At 39.3% G+C, this 24,467-nt stretch overlaps 4 protein-coding genes across 6 annotated transcripts; 2 read left to right on the forward strand and 2 right to left on the reverse strand.

The window, feature by feature from the left end:
• Nucleotides 1-1,473: 1,473 nt before the first annotated feature.
• On the forward strand, nucleotides 1,474-8,848 carry hnf1a (HNF1 homeobox a; the record flags this gene model as incomplete). Its single annotated transcript, XM_080432778.1, has 10 exons — nucleotides 1,474-1,769; nucleotides 3,735-3,934; nucleotides 4,781-4,961; nucleotides 5,273-5,478; nucleotides 5,679-5,830; nucleotides 6,231-6,375; nucleotides 7,290-7,472; nucleotides 7,716-7,837; nucleotides 8,443-8,527; nucleotides 8,633-8,848. The coding sequence occupies 10 exons, from the start codon at nucleotides 1,474-1,476 to the stop codon at nucleotides 8,761-8,763; spliced, it is 1,701 nt and encodes a 566-aa protein (XP_080288904.1). The 3' UTR covers nucleotides 8,764-8,848.
• Nucleotides 8,849-9,050: 202 nt separating this feature from the next.
• cUnh12orf43 (chromosome Un C12orf43 homolog) lies at nucleotides 9,051-11,917 on the reverse strand. Of its 2 annotated transcripts, none has more exons than XM_080433425.1 (6): nucleotides 11,789-11,917; nucleotides 10,852-10,882; nucleotides 10,611-10,709; nucleotides 10,447-10,515; nucleotides 10,241-10,330; nucleotides 9,051-10,086 (listed from the first exon to the last, which is right to left on the reverse strand). In XM_080433425.1, exons 1-6 carry the CDS (start codon nucleotides 11,904-11,906, stop codon nucleotides 9,585-9,587), a joined length of 909 nt encoding a protein of 302 aa, XP_080289551.1. In that variant the 5' UTR covers nucleotides 11,907-11,917; the 3' UTR covers nucleotides 9,051-9,584. The 2 variants fall into 2 exon arrangements, with proteins under 2 accessions (XP_080289551.1, XP_080289550.1); XM_080433424.1 differs by having other exon boundaries at nucleotides 10,241-10,328; nucleotides 10,439-10,515.
• Nucleotides 11,918-13,292: 1,375 nt separating this feature from the next.
• unc119b (unc-119 lipid binding chaperone B) lies at nucleotides 13,293-19,005 on the reverse strand. Its single transcript, XM_080433746.1, has 5 exons — nucleotides 18,684-19,005; nucleotides 17,379-17,492; nucleotides 15,925-16,033; nucleotides 15,540-15,712; nucleotides 13,293-15,425 (listed from the first exon to the last, which is right to left on the reverse strand). Exons 1-5 carry the CDS (start codon nucleotides 18,919-18,921, stop codon nucleotides 15,313-15,315), a joined length of 747 nt encoding a protein of 248 aa, XP_080289872.1. The 5' UTR covers nucleotides 18,922-19,005; the 3' UTR covers nucleotides 13,293-15,312.
• Nucleotides 19,006-19,837: 832 nt separating this feature from the next.
• Nucleotides 19,838-23,969, forward strand: pop5 (POP5 homolog, ribonuclease P/MRP subunit). Of its 2 annotated transcripts, none has more exons than XM_080433200.1 (5): nucleotides 19,838-19,883; nucleotides 19,975-20,117; nucleotides 21,346-21,495; nucleotides 22,124-22,207; nucleotides 23,451-23,969. In XM_080433200.1, the coding sequence occupies exons 1-5, from the start codon at nucleotides 19,864-19,866 to the stop codon at nucleotides 23,552-23,554; spliced, it is 501 nt and encodes a 166-aa protein (XP_080289326.1). In that variant the 5' UTR covers nucleotides 19,838-19,863; the 3' UTR covers nucleotides 23,555-23,969. The 2 variants fall into 2 exon arrangements, with proteins under 2 accessions (XP_080289326.1, XP_080289327.1); XM_080433201.1 differs by having other exon boundaries at nucleotides 19,975-20,078.
• Nucleotides 23,970-24,467: the final 498 nt, after the last annotated feature.

Raw genomic sequence — 24,467 nt, forward strand, 5'->3', positions numbered from 1 at the left:
AGGGAAAAACCGAGCTGACCAAGTACAGAACCAAAGGTCAAGTTTACTATAACTATTGAGGGTAAGTGGTTAAATGTCTGAAAATACACATCAACATGAATACAACATATTAGAAAAGGCAATGTGTAAACAAACAAAAAAACATACATTTACGCAACACTGATGATAGTGCTGCCAACAAGTCTATACGCTATCTATGAAATCTATAAAAAGTTTAATCTGCAACACAATTGAATACAATATGTAGTATGTGCTTCATCTCTCTCTCTCTCTCCCTTAGCTAAACATTGAAGACCCTTGCTTTACAGTTTACACACACCTGCACAGCACAGCACCCCACACTGTAAAATCAATTAATTTACTAAATTGACCAAGTGGATAAATGAACGCTAGGGTTTTTACTGTGCAATGCCACTTATATACAGTAATTAGCAGTTGAACACATAACAATGTGTACACAAAAGGCTTGCAGTAAGTTCAATCAAAAGATACACACATCCTAGAATGTATTTAGAACCCAAGCTGCTCAACAAGTTTATACAACAGCACTCTCTAGTGGTAACAACTTTGTTTTCTCTGTGAATTACTTTCCTGTATTCATAATAGGCCTACTATACTTTGGCCTATATTTGATTCTTTCTTTTTTTTCTTCTTTTTTCCATGCTTGGATATGAGTGTGATCAACTCAGTCAATGAATGTGCCTTTGGAGAAGTGATATTATCAGTATTGTGTTTACCACTCTGCCAGTAGTATCAGTAACTATGTTTGCTTTAATCCAACTTCCATGTTGCAAAGTACTTTATGCAATGGTGTGAAGCTGGACGTTTAGGCACTCTGCTCATGTATTGCTCATGAGTTGAGATTTGATTGGAATGTTCTGTATTCAAACAGAAATAATGAAACTTCCCTGATATATCCCAAACCTCGTGTCACTGTGAAACCACAATCCATAGACACAATAAAATGTATTTCACAACAGATGGAGCAAACAGACCTGTCCACCACCCCACCCTTTAAAAAAAACAGCCTGGTTGGTACATATGTTTGTCTTTGAGATAAAATGGTAGATATATGACTCGGCATGTTGTTTTAATTTCACTTTGTTGTTTTTGATGCACTTTGTTCACTGTTCGGCACTGAGAAAGCGGGGACAAAGTTCACAGGGGTGTAAGGGGTGGGGGTGAAGAGAAAAAAAATTGACCTTTGAAAGCAAAACAGCAGGTGGAGAGCTAAAACCAGGCGGCTCCGAACACATCGCAAGGAAAGTCAAACAGGGAAAATGAAAGCATACCATCTCATACTCTTGAGCTGAAGAGGGATTACAAATAATAATAAAAAAGGCCATATGCCTAGTGTATGGTTGGAGTTTATCTATGGTAGTGTGCACATGAAAGAGAGCAGTGTGTGTCTGTGTGTGTGCATGTGCGTGTTTTGTTTGTGCGGCGGTAAGCAGTAAGGAAGACATCAGTGTAATGGAGGGAGAGGAGAGACCCGGGGAAGCCTACAGGCCCAGCCGGTTGTCTGCTCTTCAAGAGCAGCTGGTCTGGGCCCTGCTAGACTCCGGACTGTCCCGGGACGTCCTGGTCCAAGCCCTGGGTGAGCTGGAGGGAGAGCCGGATGCCGGTGGAGCAGAGAAGGCAGTGAAGGGCGATGGAGAGAGTTCTGAGGAAGGAGAAATGGATTTTCCACCCCCAATATTCCGGGAATTGGAGGCGCTTCCGCCAGAGGAGGCAGCTAGACAGAGGGCTGAAGTGGACCAGCTACTGCAGTACGTAGATCCCATTCCATACAGTCACTCTCTTCTGGAAACGCTTTTGTAGCAGTGCAATAATCGTGTCCGTATTCTATTAAAGCTGTGGAATTTTGGGTTCCTGATAACAGGAGGACATCTTCAGGCAAACATCATTTTTATGATTTGTAAAAAGGCTGCACAAATAGTCATCACCTCTCTGACTTCACTCACACACTTCTACCTCTACCCTTTTACTTCTCACAGAATCAAACATACACCAGCGATTTGGAAACGACCGTTAATTTACCTGATGTCATAATTTTTTATGCTTTATTCCTCAAAATTGTCACCCCTCTCTCTCGTGCTCCTCCCTCCTTCTCTCGCTCTCTGTCTCTCTTTCTGCGATCTCTCCTGGCCTCTGAGGTGAATTTAAAGGAGGGTACCTCCTTTCCTAGTTACTAATTACCCCACCCCATCATTATTCTCTGGCCATTTCTTAATAAGAAGCTACATGCTTGGGTTAGGATTAATGGAGCAGGGGCTGGACATTTGAGACAGTGTTTACTCAAAGCAGGTTTATGTTTCTAACATACACTTTTCTTATATTAGGAAGGTGCTACATATATCCTTGTATTACAATCAAAGCGTTGTCGCATTTAAAAAGGATTGAATCATTAACCAGGAAATACAAAAATAAGTAGAGAAAGGGTCGGGTGTTCTTAACAAACAAAACTCAATCTCCTACAATTCCTAGATTTCAAAATTGTTTGGTTGAGTTACACTCTCTGGATTTACAGATGTTGTGCATTTAGTTTATACCTGCCTGAAAGTTTAAACATGTTAAATTAGGCTTCATAAAGCTGACAGAAGGGTTGTATTTTACTCAGCAGGGATCTGAGCGTGTTGGACTTTGACCTGCTGTATTCTCCCTTATCTGTCTCTGTCAATAAGCCTCTCTCTACTCAGAAAATCCTCAGTGTTCATTTAACCGTGAGCGTAACAGTGGATTCTTATGGGTCAATTCTTACACTCTTACAGTTAAACTAACACTGAACATTTTACTGTGTGCTTCCTCCACAGCAGCAATTAGTTTTGTACGTACCGAAAGCACTATGATTCATACTTACATAAATATAGTGATATTACAATGATAATAAGCATAGTTTTTACAATTATTTTCGGAGTTAACGGTAGACAAAGGGCATATTATATCAATAATTCATGAAAATAAGGAATAGTGATGAATTTGAATCATAATAAATCAAAGAAATAGATTCATAAAATAATATCACTATTATGCTGCAATGGCTGAGGAACCGTAACAAAATACTTTTACTCTCATGTACTCATACACAAGATAACGATAAAGAAACCTTGAACCTTGAACTTGAAAGAAGACATTTGAGAAATCATTTAGTTTACACACTTGTTTCTGTTACCATCACGCTCTGCCCACTCTTATACGTTGTCCTAATAAACTGTTCAACAAATCCTAAAGTGAAGGGTTGCAATCAGAAATAAAACAGTTTTTCCTTTTATTGTTCCATATCGCTCAAGTCAGACTCAGATGACAGACATTTCTGCTATACAGCCAGGCTGGATAATACAATTAGTTTACCCCTTAAGTCCTATATATAGGCCTATTTCGTCGTACAACGAATAGTGAAAACAGCTATTTTCACTGTTTCTCTGAAAAAACGTTTTTTTGTGTGTGTGTGTGTGTGTGTGTGTGTGTGTGTGTGTGTGTGTGTGTGTGTGTGTGTGTGTGTGTGTGTGTGTGTGTGTGTGTGTGTGTGTGTGTGTGTGTGTGTGTGTAAAGATTTGGGGAAAATCTTTACACACAGATAAAAGAAAACATGCCCAAAATAGTGACAACTGGGTTAATGTGGTTAAAAGTTGACACCTCAAGTGTGCATTATTTAGATTAAATACCAACATAATTGTTTACCTGACTGTAAATGTAACCTATATTGTACCTATCTATGTACCTATCTATAACAGGGAGGACCCATGGCGTGTTGCGAAACTGGTCAAGAGTTACATGCAGCAACACAACCTCCCCCAGAGGGAGGTGGTAGAGTCCACAGGACTGAACCAGTCACACCTCTCCCAGCACCTCAACAAGGGCACGCCCATGAAGAACCAGAAAAGGGCTTCTCTGTACAGCTGGTACATCAAGAAGAAATGCGAGATTAGCCAGCGTGAGTATCCAGCCAGCTGTGGAGCTGCTGACCCTTGTGGAAACATGCTCTCATTTCAGAATAACTAAAAGATACACTTGCACAATATTATTTTCAGGCTTCAATTTGTTGGGGGTGAATGACCCCCCAGGTCATTCATTTCTATGGCCAGTAAGGATATGTTTCATCCCTGTCAAACTTGAATAAATAGGCTATATGAATTTCCTTTTGGGAAATGTAGACAATCTGATATGTTTGATATCAGAATTAACATAACATTAACCTAGCATCCCTATTTTGGGAACATTTTCAAAATGTGTAAAAATTCTTTCAAGCTGTTTCTTTTATATTGAAAGATAGTGAAAATAGCTAATCTTTTTTAATCGAACCCCGATTATTTCTGTTAAAGTTTGTGAAAGAAATGTAATTTTGACCAATCTGTATTGTAGAGTACGTTAATACAGTATAACTAACACAACTGCAGTGGTTGTATTTGGTCTCCCTGCTCTTGTATTGAGAAATGTAGATCCTGTGGTCTGGTAGGACCACTACTGGTTGACAAGTGGTACTGCCTGAATGTTAAAATTCAATATCTCCCTGAGCAAGCAGGTGTGGTCCATTGGATCAGAGGTAAATAAATGTCAACACTTGTGCGGGGGACCTGGGTTTGAATCCCTGGTAGCACATTAAAGTTACAGATTGCAGCTTTAACATTCTATACAGAACATGTTTATTATACCAAAGAGAAGTCACTCAATAAAACTCCCATTATAGAGAATCAGCCTTATAAGGTCAGTTCAACCTTGTCAAAATATTTGAAACCAGCATCCTGACGTTTAACGTTTACTCACTGACCGTCCCGTCCAGAATTCACCAACGCCAGACACGGCCTTACATCTATGGAGGACCAGGTTGATGAAACCAAGAAGGGACGGAGAAACAGGTTCAAATGGGGACCCGCATCGCAGCAGATCCTCTTCCATGCCTATGAACGGCAGAAGAACCCCAGCAAAGAAGAGAGAGAGGGATTGGTGGACGAGTGCAACAGGTGAGACATACAATATGAAGTGGACCAAGGAGCAATATTGTCATTCCCCTACTAGTGACAGTGACTGCACTCAGGGCCCTGTGATTGACAGACGCTGATCGGCTCTTCCACACTTTGGTTTCTGCAAAACCCCCCATCCAGAGCTTGGGGCCAGACCGGTTTGCAGAAGACACATGATAACGTGAATTCACGCGGCCAGGCAGGATGGTTCACCAGGCTAACTTGTTTCATCTCCTACAAAAACCTTTTCCCCCCATTAATTTGGTAACTTATACACTCTATAATGTATTGAATGTGTTTTCCTCCAACAGAGCAGAGTGCATCCAGAGAGGAGTGTCTCCATCCCAGCTCGCTGGTCTGGGTTCTAACCTGGTCACAGAGGTCCGAGTGTATAACTGGTTCGCCAACCGTCGTAAGGAGGAGGCCTTCAGACACAAACTTGCTCTCGACACACCTTATACACCCATCCAATCAGCAATTATCTCTCACCACACCCTCTCACCAAGTCCTGTGCAAAGTAAGTAACTATGGACATTCAAAATTTGATTTTTCTTTTATGTAGGCAGTAAAAGTAGTCAGTGTTAATTGATCAATTTATAACTCGGAGAGTGCACAAATGTAACCAATTGGATCCATGAATGTAACCAAATGGGTATATTTGCTTAAATCTGTACACTCTCAAGAGTTAAATGAATAATTATTCTTGTTTTCTCTTAGGTATGAAGTACAGTCATCAAATGGCATGTGACAATCTGTCTGGCTCAGTCAGAGGTGGCAGTGAGGACAGAGGTTTAGGAGGACGCCTTGTGGCCAGTCCTGTCCACCTGGAGCCCAGTCACACACTTCTGGAGATACATCACCCTAAATCAGTGAGAACACATCATGGTCTCTCAGAATAATTTAAGTACGACCAATGCCAGATTTTTGGGTCCGATACCAATCCCGATTACACCACCAATTATCAATGTTTTGACCGAAATTTTAAAAAGTGCAACTCAATGTGTTGTCAGCTTGTAAATCTGCTTAAAAAAATCGGGACACATCGGCTACATAATTGCACACTTTACATGAAGTGTTTTGCATGTTGCTCTCCTATAAACGTGATCACACTTGCTCATTATTGTAATGTTAAACCAAAGGGTGCCGATATTAACCATAGTTGCGCCTACTGCAGGTAAAGAATGGTAATATGGACTTTTCATTGATTAACATTAGCAGCATATAGACCAATCATTATTAATTATTTTCTTTGTCTTTTCTTTGTCCCAGGTATCCAGTGGCGGTCCCCTGCCTCCAGTCAGCACTCTGACATCACTGCGCAGCAGTCTGTCTGCATCGCCTGCTCATCCCCATGGCCTCATCATGGCCTCCTTACCCAGTGTCATGAGTCTGGGAGAATCCTCCCTTCTTATAGGTAACGTTACCTACGAACAAAGAAACATACATCTGCCCTCAGGCTTTCCTTGTAGTGTAATACAAATGTCATGACATGTGAGACAGGGACAGCAAGGGATGTTGTAGTGTTTAGGAAGCCAACAGCTGGAAGGCAGGGCTGAATAATTTGTGAATAATATCTAATTGTGATCTTTCAGACCAATATATTATGATTACTATTTGATTATAATTTTTAAGTCAAGCTTCAATTCTGTTTACTGTTTATACTGTTGTGCAATGTAAGCACAAAAAAATATTGCAAGATTTTGGAATAACAGTCAGATTTCCCTGTCTTTTTTATCTCCTTAAAGTGATCTTCTATGGCTAATGTTCACATCACCATGATGAAAACATAGCCATTTAGATTTTTGTTGTAAAACAAGCTTTTCTCTAGGGAATATTTTTGGGTAGACTTCAAAGTATTGTCTATGTAAGATTTTTATAACACAAATCTAAAGCAAATTTCAAGTCTCTGACCAGTCTAAATCTACAAAAAACAATGGTATGCTTTAGAATATTATCAGCTGATGTGTGTGGTCCTTTTAAGATATAAGGGAGAAATGAAATTTGTATTAATGGACCAATTAGTTGCCAAAGCACTATAGAATACAGTACCGTGTCCATATTGGAACCACCTCTCTTTAATGCACCTATCCGCAGTCTCTGCAATATTTAGTAGTTCATGTTCATGTAGCAGTTTCTTACTATTTTTCTATTAATTATGAAGTGCCTCCTACTGGAGTCAAGGCTCCTGCCTCTCATTTTCACACTCATTGCAGTGAAAGTAATTCTGCAGAAGTGTCAGCTAAATGCAAAACAATAATAATATTGATGCTATGAATTATGAATATAATGATAACAGTGTATTTGCCTATATATTTTTTTAATCCACAGGTCTGACCTCTACCCAATCTCAGACAGTCATAAACAATGTGGGGGGCAGTTTTACCACTCTCCAGCCAATCTCATTCCAGCAGCAGCTTCACACCGCATCCCAGCCATCAATAACACAGCATCTCTCAGGTCACATGGGCCACAGTCCATTCATGGCAACCATGGCACAACTTCCATGTCACAGTAAGGCTGCAGTAGTTACAAGAGAAATATTGATTTAAATCTGGTGCATTTCACAACATTGTCATCTCAAGATACTTTACACTGAAAGAAATACATGTATACAAAAAAAGAATTAAATACTCCATCGTACGGCAAAGTATGCATCAGGATAATAGTGGTGACAATTAATTCACACATCAAGGACATAAAAGACAAATCAATGACAGGTTTGGTGAGGTGACCTTCATGTGTTCCTTATTGCAGTGTACAGCAACTTGAAGTGTGAAATACCACAATACCCTTCATCCAGCCTACTGTCTCAAGCCATGGTCATCGCGGATAGCAGCAGCATTGGAACATTGACCAGCCTGGCTGCAGTCAGACAGGTACTGGGTAGTGGTGTGTGTTTAGGAGGGGTCAAGTGACTACATAAAGATGGAACAATTTGACCAAATTGACTCATAGGCCATTTTGCTCTTATACTCACCTACACCCTCAAGTCATGGCTGCCAACCCTCCTGGATCCTGCAGGAGTCTCCTTGATTTCAACCACATCTCCTTCTGGACTACTAGATTGTCATTTCTCTGTGATTTGGTATCAAACTCCTAAAATTCACCACAACACAGGAAATGGCATCTACTATGTTAAAAAGTTTCGGGGGGAGGACCCCCAGACCCCCCAAAAAGAAAAAAAAACCTCCTTGATTCTCAGTCCAATGTTGGCAGCCCTGCTTCAAGTACAGTATGACGTAAGAGAGTCATAATACTAGCTGAGCCTCCAGGCTCCCCAGCCATTTTGCTTGTAAGAGCAAAATGGCTGGGGAGCCTGGTGCCGGTGGCTCAGCTAGTTGCACAGACTACATGCTCCTTGTGAGTTGTGAGGATACGAGTTTTTCAAGTATTTACAAGTATTTCATCACAACTTTGAAACTAATCGAAAATAAATACATGTGTCTGGCTTATTGTCTCCCATTACTTTTGTCTGTAATAGATTCTAACATCAGATACAGAGGAACAGACAGACCCACCCCTCCAGGAAGACTCTCTTCATATGCAGCCCACCACACCTGCACCAGGTAGAAAGCCTTCAGAAGCACACCATCAGATCAACATGGTACTGGAGCACTAGTACAGCGACAGATGATAATGATCAATGACTTGACCCGTTTTCTGATTTGCAGTGTCTTCTGGGAGCCTGGAGCTGTATCCAGCTTCTCAGTCCACTGACAGTCATCAATCTCACCTCCTTTCACCTTCACCAACGGACATCATCTCCTACATTCCTACACAGATGGTCTCTACTGCACAGTAGTGCTTTAGCATGGGAACGTGCTCTCATGTTTGGTGGACTCTTATAAAGCGCACGAATCCTCTTAACAAGGACAGCTACTGTACCTCTCCAAGACATGTCCAACGAAGTCTCCAAATTAAGACTTGGGAGGATTCTACTATGTCATTTTGAGTGATTCTGGACACTTTTCGGACCAGTTAACCCTATATGAACATGGAATAGATCTACCTTTGATAGGGATGATTGAGGACTGATGCAATTATCTCTAAATCAATACAAAACTGTATTTTTATTATGAAAATAGCACATTTGTAAAGCATATTCATAAATTGTACATGCAGCACAAACTTTGTGTAAACCGTTTCTTTACAAAAAGACATCTGTGGTAGCATGCTTAATTAAGCATCATGTTGCAACTTATTGGGTAGAGGTCAAACTCCAACTTCTAGAGAAATAAATATTTCTTAAAGGTATCTGTGGAGAATATCTTATAACAATTTCAACAATATTCTTAAAAACGTCAAATCTATAAATCCTGTTATCATTTCAAGTTTTACAACAACATGGAATTTCAAACAGCAGATAAGACATTTTTTTGTACTGCTCTCTACTGATCATGCCTCATGCTACTGAGACACACTGCTCCACATCACCACCCCAAGAATGTTGTTTCGGATTTGTGGAACAAACAAAAACCAAACAATCTGGATTCAACTAATCACTCCCTTTTTTGTTAATACAACCGTATGTTTCCCATCTTTTATAATTCCAACCTGAACATGTATGACAAGCAAGATGGCAACGCTAAACAATCCAATAACTTTACAAACCAGTCCAGAATGTTAGTTCAACGCCTCGACCACTGCGTTTCTTTCTGCGGCTTTCTGCTTCTTTTTCTTGTTTCTTTCTCTCTTCCGTTTTACTTTGGGTGGTGCGTTGCCGCTGTCCTCAACTGGGTTGCTTTGACAATTCTGAGAAGTACTCACAGTGTCTAGTTGCCTCAATACTTGTTCAGTCTCTCCTTGATTTGCTTCCTTTTTCTTCTTTTTCTTTCGAAAATGTGCCTCCTCTTCCTTTTGGTTTCCTTGACTTTCATTTGTTTTAAGCTCTTCCTCAATCTCTTCTCGATGCACTCTCTTTTTCTTCTTTTTCTTACGAACACGAGTCTCATTTCCCTCTTCTGCCCATCCATTTTCTTTCTTGTTTATTCCTGTCTCTGGATGCTGAACCTCTGTCACTGAAGATGCGGGCATATTGGTTTGGAATAATGATGATGTGGGTATGAGGTCTTTCAGTGACACTGCTGCTTCCTTCAGCCTCATCTCCATTTCACTGTCAGTGTCGCTGTAAGCATCGGCGAAATACAAGAGTTAGATTGAAAAATGCAGGGATTCTTCCCCTCTGTCCACTTCAGAACAATAGATGAATTGGAATATTACATAAAGAATCAATCATCAATGTTTATAAGGCCACAACATCAACTAAGAAGGCAGATAACCTTGAGCTGGGAACGGGCCGACGTCTCACAGGGGGTGGAGGTTCGGTGACAACCTGCCCTGGGACTGATGTCTTAAACAGACGAAATCCTGTCAGAAAACAAATTGAGACGAATCCAGAACTTGTTGTGGTCACAAACAGTATATTTGTACTATACTACTGTAGAAGGCATAACTCAAAACACAGGCCCATACTGTACCTTCATCATCATCATCATCATCATCACATTTTGGTAATTCTGCACATAAAGTTCCAGCTGGGATCTCTGAAATGAAACTGATGATCAAATGCCAGGTTATAAACATTGTTCCCCTTAATAATAAGAAAGAACTATATATTTTTTGTTGAAATGAAATACTTTAAATGTTCACCTGTCAAGAAAACTTCCCAACTTCTTGGCAACATGTGCACGGAACTCTGGGGTCACTTGGAGGTTGTTGCCATCATGGTCATGGTCAGATACAGTTACACTGTTTTGACATGGACATAAATGTATTTTGCCATTATGCTCCCAAATTTTCAAATAAATGAGGTGAGATTTTATATGATGATGGTAGCTATACATTATATAACGTTTAAATTAAAAGTATTATGCATGATAAATGAACTTACCGTTGAGATTGTTTCCCATTGATCTCCTCATCTATAAAAAGAAAAGTGGAGGTGTGACTGTGAGTGTGAACGTACTGTAGCCTATGCTTTTTGCAGGTAGCCCCGAATCAGGACCAAACTGGAGGCTATAGTGCCAGTGGTGGAAAAAGTACTCACATTTATAACTTAAGTAAAAGTATCAATACTGCAATGTAGAAATACTCTGTTACAAGTAAAAGTCTGGTATTCAAAATTGACTTGAGTAAAAGTACAAAAGTATTGGTATCAAAACGTACTTTAAGTACAACAAGTAGAAAGTACTCATTATGCAGAATGTCCCATTTCACAAGTTTTCAAATGTATAAAATGTAATGTTTAAAATGTATACAAATCTTTTGAAAACAGCAGATCTACAAGCTCACAATGCATCACATGGCATTGTGAGCTTGTAGATCAGCTATTTTCAAATGGCCGAAATGTATATTAGGGCTGAAGTTAATGTATGTTTTTTAATAATAATCCAAATCTACAAAGTAACTAATGTTTTCAAATAATTGTAAAAAGTACAATATTTGCCTCTGAGGTGTAGTGGTGTAGAAGTAAAAGTACTGAAAATTAGAAATACTACAGTAAAGTAAAAAATACCTCAAAATTGTACTTAAGTACAGTAGTTGAGTAAATGTACTTAGTTACTTTACACCACTGGTACAGTGCACACTGCACAGTGAAGCGTTGTCCGATGCGTTTCTATTGACACTTCTGATAGTAACCGCCACCACCACCTGCTATTTCAATAGACAACATACAATTGTACTTTCCACTACCTTTATATTAAAAAACATTACATTGGAGAACAGTGTTTGCATCATATGAACAGCTGATAGACAGCGGTTAAGAGGCAGTACATTGCTGCTATTGGGTTACCGTCCGTCACTGTAGTTTAAAAAAACAAAAATACCTTTCATATTAGCAGCTTGCGTGTTCCAAACAGCCTCCTTAATTTTGTCCAGATCTTCATCTTCACTACTACATTCCTCTGCAACAGCAACCACCACCTTCGCAGCGGAGGCCGCCATGTTGGAAACATGTGCTGTTCATATTAGATTTCTTGGTGAGTGAAGGATTGTGGGAAATGAAGTTAGTGTAGCCCAGGTTGGTTCTCTCCTCTAACACTTTACTGTCATCACATCAGTGGTGTAAAGTAAAGTGCATTTACTTGCTTTTACTTTTGGTACTTTAAAATACGTTTGTACTTTTACTGAGGTAAATTTTGAATACCTTACTTAATACTTTCACTTGTAAGAGTATTTCTACATTGTGGTATTGATACTTTTACTTAAGTAAAAAAAAAAAAAACTTTTTCCACCACTGCATGATTGGTGGAATGCTGAGGGCAATGTGTCCACTATCCACTGCCTTGCTGGCAAATTTTTATCGAGCAATGTGTTGGATTCCATGTGGGCAAGGGACTTTAGATTATGAGAAAGGTTGTGTGCTTGAATTTTTTTTTGATGGTGCACAGCAATCAACCATTCGTTTTCTATATAAATATCTGCTTTATTTTTTTTATTGTGTCAGTGAGAGAGAGAAAGGAAAGGTGCCAAGGAAAGGAAAGGTGAGCCACTGTAGTGGCTCACCTTGGCCAGCTGTAGTCAAGTGGGCCTTATTTCTGTGGTATGCTCTCTAACCAGGTGAGCCACTGGTGAGCCCCCAGCCTGACTGACATTGCCATCCTTAGAGCAAAAGGTCCAATAACACTTTTTCCCACAAAATCCAGATGTAGCTGATACAGAAGACCTCAAAGAACTATTTTTACGTTGCCATTATTAGGCATTTGTTGCACTGTTGACAATGAATCTCAATATAAAGCTGCATTGGGGGATATTTCTGATAGGCCTGTAAATAATATGTACTGTTTCATTGGTAGACAATATAGATTTTTGTGAGCAGTGTTGCTTATTCTATCCTTTCTAAAACATGTCAGCCAGCCCAACTCTTCCTACGACTTTGGATCCCTTATTTATTGAAACACCTTGGCACTTTCCTGTTGATGTCAATGAAGGTTTTCAGAAAATTCTAAATGGTGACCCAAGGTATTGAGGGAAATAGAAAATGTTTCTACAGATAGGTATAGCCCCAAAGCCTCATGGTGCCACTTGAGCGCCACCATTAGGCCAATATGTGTATATGTTTTATTCCCAAGTAAGATGCCAGCTGCTAAGAGATCCAGATACTTTAAGGGCACATAAGAATAATCCTAATCCTAATAAAAACAATATGTTTCCCAGCAATTGCAGTGCTTGGGTCCCTAATAAAAAAAACAATGCCCTTTGGGTCTGAAACCTTAATGAACACGAAATCCCTTCACGTGAAAATTGTTTTCTTATTTCACAATTCAAACACAAAACAGATTAATTAATATCAGAACAAACAAATCCAACAATCTGTTTGTGCTGAACATTTTTGCTGTGTTTTGCCAATAGCAAAACAGAGACTGTGCGCTTTACAAATCCCTCTAAACAAGCAGTTTAGGTAACATGCAGTCATATCAAGTGTACATATTATGTATAGACCTATAAGCCTAATTAGCTATGACATAATAATGAATGGTGGGGTCACAGTACTCTACTACCCACTATTTAGGATATAGTAGTATTCTGACAATAGTGTAAATGCTGAGGACTGATGAGATCACGTACTTATCATAGAATTATAACAATCTTAGCCATTACCTGGTCAGGTGGTCAATGGACTAAGGTCCAAGGACCACGAAATATTTTACAAACTGTATTTATATAACACCTTTCTAAAACAGGGTTTGCAAAATGCTTTACATTTTTATTTAAAATATAATCGTTCACCTGGAAACCTGGTGGGCCATGTTGAACTTTGTAAAACCACACATTTATGAAATGTCTTTCTGTAAGCTACGGGACAATTGTTACTTCACACCTGGGAGCATGGCAGGTTATCATACCTTCATGAGTGCTTAAGACAAGGAGTCTATCTCTGGAATTAGCGTTTGTGCTGAATAGTGCATTGTAATAGTACACCAGAATGTTACGAGTATTTAAACAAGAGCAGCAGTCATAAATGGAATGGTCTCTCCCTTATTTAGAATCTTCACCTTTAAGCACTATGAGAAGCTCTGTTGTCCTGTCATATCTGTTGAATTACTATAGACCCCTTAACAGACCACGTCACACTGATAAGAACCAGTATGCGGTCGCAGGCCGGCACCAAATGAAACCCATTCTGTCATGTCTCGCTAGGGTCACTAGCCAACACACAAGAGTAGGTGTTGAATGTACTGAAACCAGCGCACCCTGAAATAATATGTTGGGAATTGATTGCATGAAACAATCACCTGTGCGTCCAGTCTCAATGTTGGTAAACAAATAATTGGTCTATAGGCAGGAGGCTAAAGAGCTGAGCTCAGAGCAGAAGATACACTCAATGATCAATTTACTAGATATATCATACTGTTTTATAGCTATGTAATGCTCCTACCGAAAGTGAGTAATAAGGCAGTGGTTTGACAATAAAAGTAACAGACACAAAAGCTTGTGACTCAAGCAACTAAGAGTGCTCCAATTGTCAGCACCAGGTGCACACTGACTCGATGAGGTCAGAAATGGCTACTCTCCTGGCTTTGTCATGGAAGAATGGTTTGCCATGAACGTTGTAACAAACAGAACAAAAAATGTTCCCTCAGCGGTTGCACTGTGGGCAATAACAGCTAGCTAATGAGGCAGTTGAAATAAGTGTATAAAGGTTGGGCCAAACAGGCAAAATATCAGGCATCTACAGTCTAACAGACATTTCTGATACTTTGTCAGTTAAGTTAATGCATCAAAAAATTGAAGCTGTTCTTGAATTAGTGTAGGTCCAAACCAGTGACTAATAATAATAATATACCCAATAACTAGGCCACTGAGGGTAAATGTCTGCTGTTGACTGTAAATGCTGTCAATAGGAATCTACCATCCATAAAGTGGCCTCTAATTAACTCAAGTAAGAGAACTCCCAACTATCATAAACTAAATGACTTGCAATGAGAGATCTTATAATCCAAAGTGTCCCTTCTCCAAAGAGATGGGAGAATTTAAGGCAAAGGTATTCAAACAGTAGCAGAAGATACATACTGTAGTAGAACATGTCATGATAATCCAATAGACGGTGCAAAATGTTTTTGTATAAATATATCACAGAAATATTTGAGTTACATTACTGTGGGTCCCAAAAACTTTAGAGCATGAGGTAACAATGCATGAATAATTCCTTGTGGACGCAGATGCGGTCTGACATTTCCAAAGAATGTTGTCAAGTTCATAGGAATGTCCCCCCCCCCCCCAAAAAAACCCAAACAGGCAAAAAAAAAACACTTCTGTCCCCCAAAAAGCTTTCGGGCGGTCGTTATCCAGGCAGATCAAACCCCTGTGATGGAGTGATGTGATTGCACTTGAATTTTGTCTTCAAGCATTACTGGCCACCATTGTAGGCATAGTCTGCCTTGTTGTGCATGATTAGTTTGTTGTCCACAAAGTAGAAGCTGTCCGATCTGGTCTCGTATGGGTGCGCTACCATTTGTAGAACTGCAAAGACAGAAGGTCATGAAGGGAAAGAAAGAAAACAGCAGGCTTTGTGAAAATTATGCACATTACAGGTAGAACATTATTGGCAGACATATTAAGTAGAATAGAACTCACTGAGGTCCTCCGGGAGCTGTGGAAACTCATAAATGTGCTCACACGTGTTGCGACTGTTAGGAATGCAGAAGCCGAAGTCAAAGTCAAAGTTCTTAAGAAGACGCCCCTGGAAATAATGCCTCTCGATCATCCGAAAGCTGTTAATAGGCTGATCTCCCACTGTGAACTCCACACTGGGTGTTTGTAAAGAAAAAAGGGGGAAAAGAAAAGCCAATTCACAAAATATTACAGAGAAAGGATTATTGGGGGATTGAACTTTCGCACTGAACACATACTACCCTTCTCTGTAGAGAAACACACATTAGCAGCAAGCTGAATATAAAATGCTCCAGTTCTCTCTAGTAGTCTCAGATGATGTGCAAAACATTTCAGCATGGTTACTTACGTTGCACCAACAGTACGCAGCTTTAGGAAGGCCGGTGTAAACTGATAACGAACAAAACGCCCAGCGCTGGCATCTACATCACCACTCTCCTCTTCTTCCACCACAGGATCTAATAAATAGCCCACAAGTATTTACTGGTGTCTGATTTCAAAACAGGACAATCTAAATATAATACAATTATTGTTGACATCTGCAATTATGGAGAAAATGCTGAGAAATATAAATAGGTTATACTTATCAACAACAACAAAAAAGATACATATATATATATTCATATCATATACTTGCATTGTAAATCAAATAATATATCCGTAAGACTTTTAAAATGACAATGTACCGAGTCCACTCATATACTATGATTTGTAGCCGTTATATTAAATTGGTTTTATTCAATTAAATCCTCTTCAACAGTAGACTATAAGGACATGATATGTCTCCAGAATGATAGAGCATCATATTGCCAAAATGAGGACGCTTTTGTTACATGTGCCTTGGCCACATTACATACTGTAGGCAGTAGGCACACCTATGTAATGTGTTCAATTGTGTTCAATTGAATGAACCAGCTCACAGGTTGCTCCCATGCAAGATAAAAAAAATAATAATAATAGAACGTTTGTTTTATACAGCCTTTTGAAGGTGAATAGGACACACTTTAATTATTCATGCTAATCTAGTGTGTGGGGTCAGTCTAATCTTGATGGTACAGCTATCACAGGTTTGACTCCTATTTCTCTGACTTCAGGGATTCTTTGTTTAACACATTGATTAATTGTATATTAATAATCAATGATCGTGGAGCTTCCGAGAGTAAATTTTTCAGATGTATGTAGGTCTACCAGTGCATCTGGCAATAAAGTGAATATGAATTAGCCATAGGAGGGGGGCATGCACTTTCATTGATCTTCTTTAGGGCTCCAAAGAGTTATTATTATCAACAGACCTGTGGCTCTCTAGCAATGTGTAAAGTGACTAAGTAGATTAGACTAACTGTACTTTTAACTTTACTGGAGTATTTCCAATTTTCAATACTTTTACTTACTTACTCCACTACATCACAGAGGCAAATATTGTACTTTTACTCCACTACAGTTACTAGTTACTTTGCCGATATAAATTATTGCATTATAAAACATACATTAACCACTTTAGCTCTATTTTATACCTAGGCTAATTGAAAATAGCCGATCTACAAGCTCACAATGCGTAGATCTGCTATTTTCAAACATTTTAGTACTTTTACTGTTGGTACTTTAAGTATATTTTCATGCCAATACTTTGTACTTTTACTCAAGTAACATTTTGAACACAGAACTCTTACTTGTAACAGAGTATTTTTATATTGGGGCATTGCTACTTTTACTTAAGTAAAATATCTGAGTACTTCTTCCACCACTGCTCTGTTAAAGTATTAATCTTTACTTTCGGAATGGCAGCATAGCACGGTGACTTACCACAGTTGGGAGGTTTGGCAATCTCAAACAACACTGTTCCCGTCTCAAGATCTCTGATCTTGAAGCGCGTGAAGTCAACGTTGAACACATTATCTTCAGGCTTGCAGAGATAATCTGGAAAAGGGAATGAAACTGTGGGTCAAAAACATTGGTGGAAAAAGTGCTCATATTTTTTACTTAAGTAAAGGTATCAATACTGCAATGTAGAAATACTCTTTTACAAGTAAAAGTTCCGGAAGTACAAAAGCATTGGTATCAAAATGTAGGGTAAGTGATTTTCTTTGGTTAAAATAAGTGTTAAATAGCTCTATATTCTGTTAGTACTCATTGCTATAGAGTGTTTGTTCAGTAACAGGAGTCTCCATGTCTCTCCAGCTCTTTAGTAAACAGAAAATGCATTTTCAGGTCAGGATACCAATTTTATCTAATCAGGATAGAGAAATCAGTCAGGATACAGATTAAACAAGTGAAATTGGAAGTGATGACACAAAGAAATGAGCAGACAAAATTGCAATTTAGGCTGATAAATCGGTACTCTCTCCTGATTGGCTGACATTTTGTCACCTACCTGAAAATGTATGTTCTGTTTAGAGCTGGAGAGACATGGAGACCCCTGTTACATTACTGAACAAACACTCTATAGCAATGATAACTATCAGAATAGTGCTTTAACCTCTCAACAAAAAACGTTTTGATTTAACCAAAAAATATCACTTATCCTATCCTACCTTTAAAGTACCAAAAGTAGAAAGCACTCATTATGCAGTATGTCCCATTTCACAAGTTTTCAAAAGTATAGGCCTACAAATGTTTTGAAAATAGCCGATCTACTTGTAGATCGGCTATTTTCAAATGGCCGAAATGTAATGTGGCTGAATGTGGTTAATGTATGTTTTGTAATCAAAATCTAAAATCGTCAAATAATTGTAGTTGAGTTTTAAAAAAATCAATATATTTGCCTCTGATAGGCCTATGTAGTGAAGTAGAAGTAAAGTACTGAAATTTGGAAATACTCCAGTAAAGTAAAAAATATATATACCTCAAATTGTACTTAAGTACAGCACTTGAGTAAATGTACTTAGTTACTTTACACCACTGGTCAAAAAGACAATAAATACAACACCAACGAAAATGCCTTAGACTACTAGATACACAGGACCCCAATGGAAACAAGCCATAGTGCTTTCTTGGGTTCAATCCTTTCAGAATTGTATTTGTATTAAACTGTACTTTCTGTGCTTATTTTTTTGGGCAAACTGTTGATAAAGTATTCAATCAATCAATCAAAGATCTGGGGGTACAAACCCTGAGCAACAGCACGGAGACCCAGGACCTGGTCTGGTGAAATATCTTTTCCTAACGCCCTGAGTTGATCCTCTGTAACAACAGGCCATTTATCCGATTGATTACGTCTCGATTTGAGTTTCTTCAGCATTCCTCCACCAGATTTACGATCCCTCGTTGGATTCGCAGCTTGGCCGAAATCTGTATCCGACGGTCCTTTACCTGCTGCGGGAGCCGTCTTGTTTCGTGAACCGTTCATAACAGCTACCGTAGCAAAGGAAAGAAAGTTGGGGCGCTATTTATTTTTGGTTGAATCCAGAAAGAAACAAACTGCGGATGTAATTTCAAGATGGCGTAAAACGTGTACGGGTACAAGAAAGTTGTGATTGGCTGTAAACGCTGGCGGTTGTCATGGTTACCATTTGGGGGTGCGTTTGGGTTGAGAGACTTGTGTGGTTGGACCGCGGCCAGTTGGGACTTTTTACTGTTATGTTTATTGATTGATTGATTGATTGATTAATTTGACTGAATACTTTATTAACAGTTTGCAGATAGTACAGTGGTACGATTATACGATGATTCTAAAAGGATGACACAAAAAGACCTAAACGGCTTGTTTCCATTGTGGTCCTGTTATATGTTATGTTATATTATTTTATTTCTCATGCATGGCCAGGAAAATAGTCTTCTATGTGTTGCATCTGCAGTGGTGGAAAAAGTACTCAAATGTTTTACTTATAAGTAAAAGTATCAATATTGCAATGTAGAAGTACTCTCTGTTACAAGTGAAAGTCCGGAATTAAAAATTAAAATAGGCGAAATGTATATATATAGGGTTGAAGGGGTTAGTGTGTTTTGTAATAATGATACAAATCTACAAAGTAACTAAAGTTTTAAAATAATTGTGTTGGAGGTAAAAGTACAACATTTTCCTCCGAGATGTTGTGGGGTAGAAGTAAAAGTACTGAAAATTGGAAATACTCCAGTAAAGTAAAAAATACCTCAAAATCGTACTTAAGTACAGTACTTGGGTAAATGTACTATAGTTACTTTACACCACTGTGCATGTGTCCATTCTGTCCAAAAGGCCATTATTATTATTATTATTATATTTCCAGGGGGGGCGCTAATGCGGCAGAGTGTGTTGGGTGTTTGTTGCCGGAAGTGTTCCGTGGCCGTGAAGAAGAAAAGCTGGATAACGATGGTGCGGTGCAAGTCAAGGTAAAAACGTGCTACAGTTAGAGACAAGTTACTTTCTTTTTGTCGCACTAGTGAGTGTGTGTGTTAAACATTTATATTCCCCTGTCGGCAGGTATTTGCTGTGTGAAGTGAACGTGTCGAACCCCAACAGCTTGCTGCTGCTTCGTGAAGGCGCCATCGCACAGGCGTTGAGAGGAGCGGTGTCTCGGGCTCACGGTGACTATGGAGCAGCACACTGCAACATTGGATTCTCTGGTACTTCAACCTGGAAAGACGAGACTCGCTCTTCTCTAGGCCAGGGGTCTTCAACGTTTTTCAGGCCAAGGACCGCTTAGCTGAGAGATAGATGAAGCAGGGACCCCCCACTAACATTAACTTATAAAATTGTATGTCAGATAGATACTGTAGCTCCATCTTGTTTGACAGCATTGTCATTATGTAGCGTTGTGTTGGATTCACGTTAATGAATCCAACATATTTAGGGTTTAAGTTAACCACTTAAACCCTAAGTAATTAGAAATCCTGTATTTGGTCTGCTCTTTTTTTCCCTCTACACCGAAAATAGCCGATCTACCAGCTCACAACGCCTTGCAGCGCGAGGCATTGTGAGCTTGTAGATCTACTATTTTCGTCTAGTAATATTCCCCTCAGAATAGGGATGCTAGGGTTCAAGTAGTTAATGTAAAAAAAAGTTTCTAAGTTTAAGTTAAGTTTCACACACAGATTTGGTGCCCCTCCTGTAGCAACCCTGAGGACCCCCTAGGGGTCCCCGACCCCTGTTGAAGACCCCTGCTCTAGACTAAGGCTAGCTTACAACGAGGAGTGGCAAGGAGTCCTTATTTGTATTTGCCATATTATAAATAATTTAGTTTTGGTATATGGAAGATGACATCGCCCTTGGAAGTAGCATGCTATTGATGAAGAAACTGACTTAAGTAAAAGTTAATAAGTCGTAAAAAAAAAAATCAGAACATATTTTTGGGTGACAGGATATACATTTGTGACAAAAATCTAGTCGATTTGAGACCAAATTGCAAGTAAAGTTATTGCTGTAAAAGGAAATGCTACTTATATAATTAGGCGGAAATCCACAATTATTAAATATAAAAAAATTATCCATCAAATTCTGAAGTCCTCTAAAGACCAGTTACCCCGACTCCTACTACTACAAAAGTGCCCAATTGAAGCCTGGTCATTCCACTTTAAGGTCGCGGTCCCACCTCACTTTTATTTTACCTATGGGGGGGGAAACTGCCAATGCTTTGCATGCAAATGCGTGGATTCATGGTCTTTCTTGCGCATTTTTTCCATGAATCCACGCATTTGCATTAACAAAGCATTGGCAGATTAAAGCATTGGATTAAAGCATTGGCAGAAGTAAAATTGTCAGAAGTAAAATTAAAGTGCGGTGGGAGCGTGCCCTAAATGTATGTCACATAACTTTGCTAATTAGTTTTTCCCCTCTGTTATTATATGTCCACAGTGAAATATCTCAACGCCCATACTGGAATGGTAATGCTGCGCTGCCGGAAAAGCCATTACAGACTTATCTGGTCTGCATTGCCTTTTATCACCAGTATTGATAATCGAGGACAGAAAGTGCCATGTTTCCTGAACTGTTTGCACGTGGGAGGTAAGAGAGATATATGTATAGAATTGTCTCTACTACACTATAGAGTACAGAAGTCCTGACGTCACTCGTTCATCCTCTGGGTCGTAAAGTAATTTCTCAATGGAGAATAACATTGGGTCATCTTAAAATCGTCTCATATAAGAATTGTGGTCCAAAAATGAACAAACTGTCTCTGCGATATTGTCAGGGAGGTGGCTCTGTCTGTATCGTTTATTGATAATCAGTCAATCATATTTCATACAGTCCGTTTCTGGCGAAAATTTAACTAATAAAGTAACATTAGCGTTTTCTCACCGTCAGTTGATGCTTCATATCCATAAGAGTCAATCCGCCGGGATCATTTGTTTATTTTTGGAACACAGTTCTTATTTGACGCGATATTAAACACGTCTATGGGAATTCAGAACGGCGGAAGAAAACCGCGATCCAGGTAGGATGCGTAAATTACGTCAGACTTCGGTGCTCTATAGTTATTTATTATATGTTCAGCATGAAGTGTTGGTCATTTCGGTTGACCCAAGTCTTTGAAAATGACACAAAGTTCACGTTCTATATAGTTTCACTATATTCACTATACTTTTCAGTTTTCAATAATGTTGAAACCAATTATATGCTATTCTTTCCCCAGGAACAATCAGAACATGTCAGAAGTTTCTGGTCCGATACAATACCCAGCAGCTCCATAGAATGCTCCCTCTATGTAAAAGTGAAGGTAGTAGATTGTTCTGTAATTTTATTCAATTATTTACTTCGTTTTGTCTAGCTGGGGATGATTTCTTGCCTATCAAATACGGTACATGAGTCACAATCTGGGAACCCATCGCCAAATGAAAAGGAAAAACAGCGCCCTCTGCTGTTTTTTACTATCTCACTTGGCTCTGGGAGGAAGTCGACGTAGCACACGTACGCATTGCGTACGTGTGCTGTTATGTTGCGTACGTGTGCTGTTAAAGGTTCTATGACATTCATTTTCACTTTTTTTATGTTTTTTGGGGGGTTTTATGACCTCAATTACACCCAAAAAATCTGAACTTTGAACATTCAGTGGATTTTCTCTGTGGTCTGGGGTTTTCTGAATAATTAGGCTGAAAAGTAATCTGAGCTTGGCCCTTCGGCAGTGAGGTCACAGCCGATTAATCCCGCCCACTCTCCTCCTCGCCCCTCCCCTCCCCTATCCTTTGGGGGGGGGGGGGGGGGGCGGAGCAGAAGCGATGATTGACAGGCAAAATCCCTCACCAGCGACACCCGCAGGCAAAGATTTCTTTTTTCATTGCAGTTGAAAAGGCTTAAGAAATGTGAGAGAAAAACACCTGCCATGGATCAATGGAGTGGAATTTTTTGTTAAAACTTTCTATACACGTTTGAAGGACCATGACAAAGACTTTTAATGTGTGGTAAAACTGAACGTCATGAAACCTTTAAGGCTGTTAAGGTTTCCTTGCGTACTACGCTAGGAAACCGGGGTTTTGGTCTGCCTTCAGCCTTTCACTTCCGGTGGTGCGACTATGTTTTCATTCCCACTAACAATATTTCTACACGGAACACTAACACCACTTCTCCCAGAGAACATGGATCGTTTTGGTTATAAGCCCACTTGTTTCTATGATAGAGCAAGTTAAAATGTGAATATCTTTCCGTGGTTTTGTCTGCTCCGAGGACGCTATTGTTAAATGAGTTTCGGTTTGTTTCTAGTGGGGAAGGATCGGCAGACACGTAAATCCCGCCCACTACATTTGATTAGGTAAAGCGCGGCCTGCTTCCTGATCTGAAGGCACGCCCACTTGTAGGCCAGTGCGTACGCGATATGACGAACCCCCCCGACAGATTCAAACGCAGAGCAGAATCTGTTCTTGAGAGATTACATGAGTCATGACATGAGACATGTATTATAGTATGACATATCAAATTACCAATCTCCTGATAACACTTCAATTCCTCCCTTTCTCCATTTGCAGGAGAAAGACAAGAGATTCGCCAATCAATACTAAGCTGCTCTGTGAGCTTAGTAAAAAGATCAGAAGAAGCTTCTGAAGATGAAAGTGGTGAAGGAGAAGAATGACCATCATGTCTACAGGAAACGTTTTGTTTTCAAACTCATAACAGAAAGGAACTTATAGTACAACTGACGAACTGAATTCTATGGCTACTGGAAATTAATTGGGCCTTACAGTACTATACAGATGACATCTGATTTCTTATTTGTATATATGTACAGTATTTTGTGCTGTCTTTTTTTTTTCTTTTGTTATATATTAAAGCCTTAGTTTTGACAAAGTAACAGTGACTTTATTTAGTGTACACCATGTAGAGGTAGATACCTGTTTTATTTCATGCTGAAACAAAACATAATATATGTTCCCTATTTTTCCAATGGCCAGATTTTTGTTTGTTTCTGTTAACAGGTGACAAAATATGAGTACTTTCAATCTGTGAGCTTCTGAGCTGAAATATTAAAGTCCTTTCATTGACTTGGAGCATTATATTTCACGTGTAATATGCAGGGCTCTTTTAACCCACCACCACACACGGGGGGGGGGGGGGGCACAACCCACACACCAATATATAACATTGCATTGTCAACACTGGAGAGGGTTTACAAAAACATCTTAGTGTTAACTGTTCCATAGAAGTAACAGACTCTGACTGCATTACAATTATCAAAAACAGAGTCAACAGTAACAAAATAAACATTACAATATTTGGACTGTGAGAAATGAGAAACAAGGAATGATGGGTTCAATTTCATCCATTAAAACGCTAAAAGTAGGCCTACAGAAACTGATTTGACGACTGAAGCAATATAAGACCCATCTTTAATGACCATTCATTACTTAAAAGTTAATATCTCTGTATGATTGCATGCACTGACGACACCCCCCAAGCGGAGGGTCTGGGGGTCCACCCCAAAAAACCTTTTAACATAGATGTAATTTCCTGTTTTCTGGTGAATTTTGGGAGTTTCTCCTGGATTC

Source organism: Gymnoscopelus braueri (genome assembly GCF_963280865.1).
Source record: "Gymnoscopelus braueri genome assembly, chromosome: 7".
In the NCBI taxonomy this organism is placed as follows: Eukaryota; Metazoa; Chordata; class Actinopteri; order Myctophiformes; family Myctophidae; genus Gymnoscopelus; species Gymnoscopelus braueri.

Bases quoted from the DNA above. Each gene is read 5' to 3' on its own strand.
- cUnh12orf43 (XM_080433424.1), bottom strand. From the start codon at position 11,906: ATGGCGGCCTCCGCTGCGAAGGTGGTGGTTGCTGTTGCAGAGGAATGT. The intron at 10,516-10,610 runs GTGAACATTTAA...TTTGATCATCAG, and splicing joins TTGGGAAGTTTTCTTGACAG to TTTCATTTCAGAGATCCCAG. The intron at 10,329-10,438 runs GTACAGTATGGG...GTTTTCTGACAG, and splicing joins TGATGATGATGATGATGAAG to GATTTCGTCTGTTTAAGACA.
- unc119b (XM_080433746.1), bottom strand. From the start codon at position 18,921: ATGAACGGTTCACGAAACAAGACGGCTCCCGCAGCAGGTAAAGGACCG. The intron at 17,493-18,683 runs GTTTGTACCCCC...TCCCTTTTCCAG, and splicing joins TCTCCGTGCTGTTGCTCAGG to ATTATCTCTGCAAGCCTGAA. The intron at 16,034-17,378 runs GTAAGTCACCGT...GCTATTTATTAG, and splicing joins TGCCAAACCTCCCAACTGTG to ATCCTGTGGTGGAAGAAGAG.
- pop5 (XM_080433200.1), top strand. From the start codon at position 19,864: ATGGTGCGGTGCAAGTCAAG. The intron at 19,884-19,974 runs GTAAAAACGTGC...CCCTGTCGGCAG, and splicing joins ATGGTGCGGTGCAAGTCAAG to GTATTTGCTGTGTGAAGTGA. The intron at 21,496-22,123 runs GTAAGAGAGATA...TTCTTTCCCCAG, and splicing joins GAACTGTTTGCACGTGGGAG to GAACAATCAGAACATGTCAG.